This window comes from Egretta garzetta, unplaced genomic scaffold, assembly GCF_000687185.1.
Source record: "Egretta garzetta isolate BGI_Z169 unplaced genomic scaffold, ASM68718v1 scaffold775, whole genome shotgun sequence".
NCBI lineage: Eukaryota > Metazoa > Chordata > Aves > Pelecaniformes > Ardeidae > Egretta > Egretta garzetta.
In genome coordinates this window covers 289520-295376 of record NW_009259754.1, presented here as the reverse complement: position 1 = coordinate 295376, position 5857 = coordinate 289520, and the positions used below count along the sequence as shown (strand labels likewise).

The 5857-nt window shown below is 42.7% G+C and overlaps 2 protein-coding genes across 3 annotated transcripts in view; both read right to left on the bottom strand.

Annotated features, from left to right (window-relative positions):
- DGKD (diacylglycerol kinase delta) overlaps positions 1–5857 on the bottom strand; it is a 68190-nt gene that overhangs the window by 58191 nt on the left and 4142 nt on the right.
- The window catches only part of SAG (S-antigen visual arrestin), a 15627-nt gene continuing 12981 nt past the window's right edge, over positions 3212–5857 (bottom strand). Inside the window, exon 14 of one of the 2 annotated variants that reach the window (XM_035894973.1) lies at positions 3212–3428. In XM_035894973.1, coding sequence (XP_035750866.1) covers positions 3335–3428 — 94 coding nt within the window. In that variant the 3' untranslated portion in view covers positions 3212–3334. The remainder of the gene's footprint in view (positions 3429–5857) is intronic. The other variant, XM_035894972.1, reaches the window with a different exon arrangement.

Below are 5857 nucleotides of genomic sequence, written 5' to 3'. Positions count from 1 at the left end.
CTCGCGGCGAACCGGCACGAGCGCTCCCACCCGAGCATCGTTCACACTGGCCCTTGCTCGGTCCAAACACCCCCGTGGCTGTTTGGTGTCAGAGAAAAGGCCTTTCTGAGGAGGTGAGCCCAAAAGCTTGAATCTCAGCCCCGCTGCTTGAGGCTGTTCCCAGCACTCTAATTGTTCCCCTGGATTTAATAAAATACTGAGCTAAATCAGTACGAGCCTCCTGCACCAAAAGGTGCTTTGCACCTGCTCCATCTTACATAGAGGCTTGCTGCTCCCTCAGCACCACAGCAGGCTCCTGCTGCCAAACACCACTTTATTTTTCAGTGCAGAAACACACTTGCCTGACTCAGCCGTCCCGCACACCATTCCTCATGGGCTCCCCGAGCATGAGGTAACTCAGCTCTGAAGCGCTTGTTTCTCTAACGCCCGTTAGCTGCAGCGATGGGACAGTATGGAGCTTTTCAGCTGGGATTTCATGACAATCGATGAGGGGAAAGCATTTGTCACTAAACCAGGCCCGCCACCAGACAGCTAAAGCACAGAGGCCACATATTTGATAAAAGCTCTGTTCAAAAGCAGCAGTTTCAGAGATGCTATCACTACTGCAGTGCGTCCCTCTCCTGGGGCTGGCAGGCTTTCTATAAATGGAGTCCCACCACATCAAAGGCACAGAGTCAGGGAAATGGGACTGCTCTCCCTCAGCTGTAAATAGGACTAGCAGGCTACAGGTCTGACTCGGTGGAAGATCAACATAATATCAGAATCAGAACAAAGGAAAGATAAAAGGCAAACAGTTGCAGCTAGAGACTCTCTTCTGCTGACAGAGTTCAGCATGTGCTGACTGAAGGGCAGAGGAGGGTGAGCTGAAGGAACCAGCAGAAAATGCTCTCCGAGCAAACGTCCAGCATAGGCTAAACAAACGGTCAAAGTCTGAAAGTGCTTTCTTAAGCCTGGGCAAACCAACAGATTTAATAACCATTTTGATTCCTCCCCACTGCCCAGCACAGTGCACTGTGATTTTGTTACATAGCTTACAGAAGTCATCATTGCATATGAACTTGAGGCAGCGAGAGAGGCACCTAATGAGGTTGACATATTAAAAAAAAAGAAAAAAAAAAAAAGAGGAATCAGGCCTCTAAGTCTGTTAGTCCCATACTTACAGGTCCAGTAGCCAGGAACACTGAAGGAAATGCCTCTGCAGAGGAAGCCACACTTTGAAGCAAGACTGGAAGACTGTCCCCCCTCCTCCTAACATCTTTAAATGATTTCCTGAATACCAGCTTTCCGAGACCAGCATACTCACTACCAAAAATTTGCTCAACCTTACCATATCAGTGTATTCTTCCTGAGCCACCAAAAAATTAGTAATAAAAATATCAGAGCAATCATTAAAATAGCCCTCCCAGAAGTCTAGGTACAAATGCCTAACCCTCCCCCAAACCCAAAGCTGAAATCACACAGAAATTATACTGACCACAAACACCTGAGAACAGCTACAGGGCTTCTTTAGCAGCAAAGCACACTGTGCTTAGAAAGAGCAGAGCAAACATACAGCCTCTTGCACTTTCATCCAAGGTGAGACAGCTATGACTAAGGGAGCCAAACACCCTGAATGGTGGTATCGGGTGAGAGCACTGATGGAACTGTGAAATCAGCTGTGGTCTTAACTCACTGCTTTCAGCATCTTCCCCAAGACCAGTTTACAGAAGCAAAAACAGGAGAAGGCTTTACTTTTAACCCAACCTATTTGTAAGTGTTAGAGGCTGCATATAAAGTTGTTTGGTTAAAGCCTTTGGACCATCTGTAAAAGTAGGGCTTGTAACCATGATGGCATCAATAAGAACAAACAAACAAACAAGCCACTGCTCAAAAACCAAGGCCTGTATATAGAACACTTCTGCAGAAATGCCAGAGCACAGCCCACGCTTTTCGCCAAAGCAGGCTGCTTTGGCTTGTTGCAGTTATCGATAGTAACCTAAGCCAGAGAGTGGGCAAGCTGGGTTTGTGCAGCCTCTGCAGTCTGAAGCAGGATGGAAGTGCAACGCACTTACAGCAGGCTTTACCAGGAGTCCCGCTCCTGCTGGGAGGAAACTGACATCTCAAAAACATCTCCCTTATTTTCTTCTCTGTTAAAAGCACATCATTGCTAACTAAGATATAAGTGAGAAGCCCTTAATTCCATTTTCTGGTGCGTAGAGTGGGAAACATAAGTTTATATTAATAAATGTAGGCCCTGCATTCAGACTTTCCAGGAGAATTTAAACCAGAGACATTGAAAAACAGGTTTAGAGCAAAAACAAGAAAAAGAAAACACCAGTTGTTTTACATGCAAAATGTAATTAGCTGATACAACTCACTTTAGCCAAAATATAAGTGGTATTCAGGAGAAGATTAGACATTTACATGGATAATGAGAATATCCAGATCAAGAAGTGAGAACAAAGTTTGCAGAATACAATTTCATTTCTTAGAGCACAAACCAACCACCTCTGGCAGACGGATGTTGGAAAAGGCTCCTCAGGGCAGGCTGCCCCATAATTTTCTCCTCAATTTTACTGCACCCTCTTTTGAAGCACTGTTGCATAAAGGAAACTAGATTAAATATAGGATCAACCTGGACCAGCAGTTCTCTGTTTGGGGTTGTATATAGGGAGCTTTGTTAAGGAATTCACGGACAGTGCACATTTCTCTCATCTTTAATAACAGAGGTGTTAAGAATATTGCTAGAAAGCTAACATTGTATCTCAGCATTATAGCCACTGTGGAAGATGACTTGCAAGACATTTAATGGTACATAAAGTGGATGTCAGCTACACAGGGGGACAGATGAGTTTGGTAAAGCATAAATGCAAAAGCAGCTGGAAGGGAATAAAATCAGTTTTGTACAGTCCGCTGAGGAACTTCAATGAATCACCAAAGGCTGCAAGCCAGCCTTTCAGACTAGGACTTGGTTCACTAGCATTTCAAAGTCAGAGACTCTTTGACCCTGAGTAAGTCTAGGCAGGCTGCACAAACCATCATTTAAGCTCTCATCAGTGGTGAAAGCAACCAACCTTTTTATTAGGTAGCCCTGAAAGCAGAAGTCATGGCATGGCAGCCTTCCTGTCCTCCTCCAGTAGCTCGAGTAAGCATCAGGTTTTGAGTTTGCTACATTCTTCCAAAGCTGAAACTTTTAATAAGCAACAGACATTCATGATTTTATGTCCACTGATGTCAGGGTTGATCCCTGGAAAACCACGCATGCACTGAGAAAATGCAGTTTACTAGAAACCTAGGTCCTAAATTTCTAATTGATGCCAGACTACATAGCTTCTCTGGCAGCTTGTTCATTTAGTCACTCATCAGTTGAGGACATATTCTTGTCTTCATCATCAAGCATATCTTTTAGCTGTTGACGAGCAAACTCCTCAAATACCAGCTCTGCTTCACTGAAATGGAAGAAACACAGGTCTTTCAAAATGATGTTAGCAATTTTTTTATACCAGCAGACTAAAGGCAACATATACGAGGAAGAAGAGAAGCCCGGAGCAGACTCTGGTAATGTTTCCTTTGTCTTCAAAGGGATTTCAATCACATTCCCACAGGCACCATCTTCATTGGTGGTATTCTAGCTAGTATGAAAAGCAGTTGATTGAGCAAGTCAGGACACAAACTGAGGAGGTTTTAATCTGTACCGAAACACGTCCATTCCAGCTAAACATTTATCAGCTAAGCTGAACGGCCTGAAAGGGTCTTTGTCTAGAAATAAAATGTGAAACCTTTCATCCTTATTCCTTCTGTACTAAAATAGGGATGCATGGTCAAACCTACTGAGTTTCTGAAATCTAGAGCTGCAGAGCATCAGCTGACCATAAACACATCCCTCCCTCCAACTGTGGGGCAAAACATGTTCTCTTAAACTAGTTTCACAGAGTCAGTCATTGCTGTTCAACTGATAGCATTACCAAGCCACAGTAACTTACTTTGGATTTAAGCTCGTACTCTCTGAACACTGTGGATTTTTGTACAACATCGAAGAGTTTCCAAAGAGTTAATGCACAACTACAGCTAGAATGTGAAATATCATTAAAAGAAACTTACTCCTCCTTCCCTGCAGTCATCAGCATGCAGTAAAGGAGGAAAAAAAGACACACCAAGTAGTTAGAACGGTTTCTAGCCAGCAAAAATTTGTAAACTGATAAATCAAAACAGTGACCAGCAGTAAGATTTGTAACAATACAAGAATTCTAGGAAGTCTCAAAATGTGCGTACATACACCTGATGAAGCAAAACTTGATCTCCCAAATGGAAAAGCACTCTAGCAATGTTGCCCAAGACATCAAAAGGGTTGAGAAACAAAGACAGATTTTCCCATTTATGCTTGCTAGAGGTCATAGCTGTAAGAGACATCTGTGCGCACACTTCTACTCAGAGATTACCATGCTTGTGTAATGTGATGTTAGTCTTAATTGGTCTGTCACTGTAATTTAAGCAGTCAGCTGATGAGAAGATGATGTTCTTGTTCAAGAAACATGAAGGTATTAAAATCAAATGAGGTCAGAATACAGAAAGGCCTAAGTGGTCTCTTATTAGATAGCTGATGCACTTAGGGCAATACTACTGATTTTGTCCTTGCCTAAGGATAATCCTGAGACTTTTGCACTTGTGTTTCTTTAAAGGGGTCTTCGCTAACCACACTGTAACGAATCCTGCTTGCTAGCAGGATTCCTCGGAAGCTGTTCCAGCACAGCCTAAAATAAGCAGAACAGACTCTATTGCAGTGATGAAATGGGGCAGGGATATTTTTGTTCTCACAGTTACTTTAGCAGTTGCTAAAGTTGCTCCACTGGCTTACTTCTCACCAGTTTAAGTCAGGGAGCAAAGTGCACCAAGGCCATTGTTCTACAGAAGCCAGCGGGGATCTGGGATGCTTCAGTGACTGGATAACTCGCTACCTGGAAAATCCCCACTCACAATGCACACTGAAACCAAGGGCAACGAGTGGCAACCAGCACTGCTGGAAAAGTCAGCATTAAGTGTGCCAAATGAGGCTGCTCTAACCAAACTGCCTGAAAGCACAGATCATGTAAAGACATTCATGATGGTGTCTATCCAGACTCAGAAAGGATGGTTTCCTCTACCCACAAAAGCCAAGATGAAGTCTGGAAAGTCTCAGGGCATGCATGCTTGATGAAAATGGACTTAAAATTAAATATTTAGAAGTTTAAAAATTTCCAACACATAAAGCATTGTTCTCATTTCATTTTTCCTCCAATTTTTATCCTTTAAATAGCCTGCTCTCTTTCCCCTGTTTGAAGTACATTCATTACTACGGGAATGGTGACATCAACGATGAGGGTGAAGCTGAGTGATTACCACCAATGTGGTTTGAAGCCAATTTTACAAAATGGGTTGAGGGGGAAAAATAGGTATTGTTTCAGCTGGGCATATACTTCAGATAAATGCTTATTGAATCAATACATAGGTAGTGTGGCAGTACAGTAATGCTTATCATATACCTCAGATGTAAGATTAAATGGCTACATTAGCACCTGAGCAGAAGTTAGGCTCACTCCATTGTTATCTTGCTGTTCTGTGGCTTATTTAACCTTATAACATTGAAAAATTCACAAGGACTTGAAAACAGGGAGACTTATTCGTTTTTTAACTGGCATCCCAGCAATTGTTTTCAGGGTTGGGATGGGAGGGGGCTGTGTTCAAGGATCAACAAGGCTCCAAAATGTCATCATACTCTCTGCAGAGGGTTTTCTGTAAGCTTTTATTATGCAGCCACAGAAATGATTCCATATAATTAAAGTTGTGGCATATGGTAATTTTCATTATAAGCTTGCTTTTAACATCTCTTAACTTTTTTGGC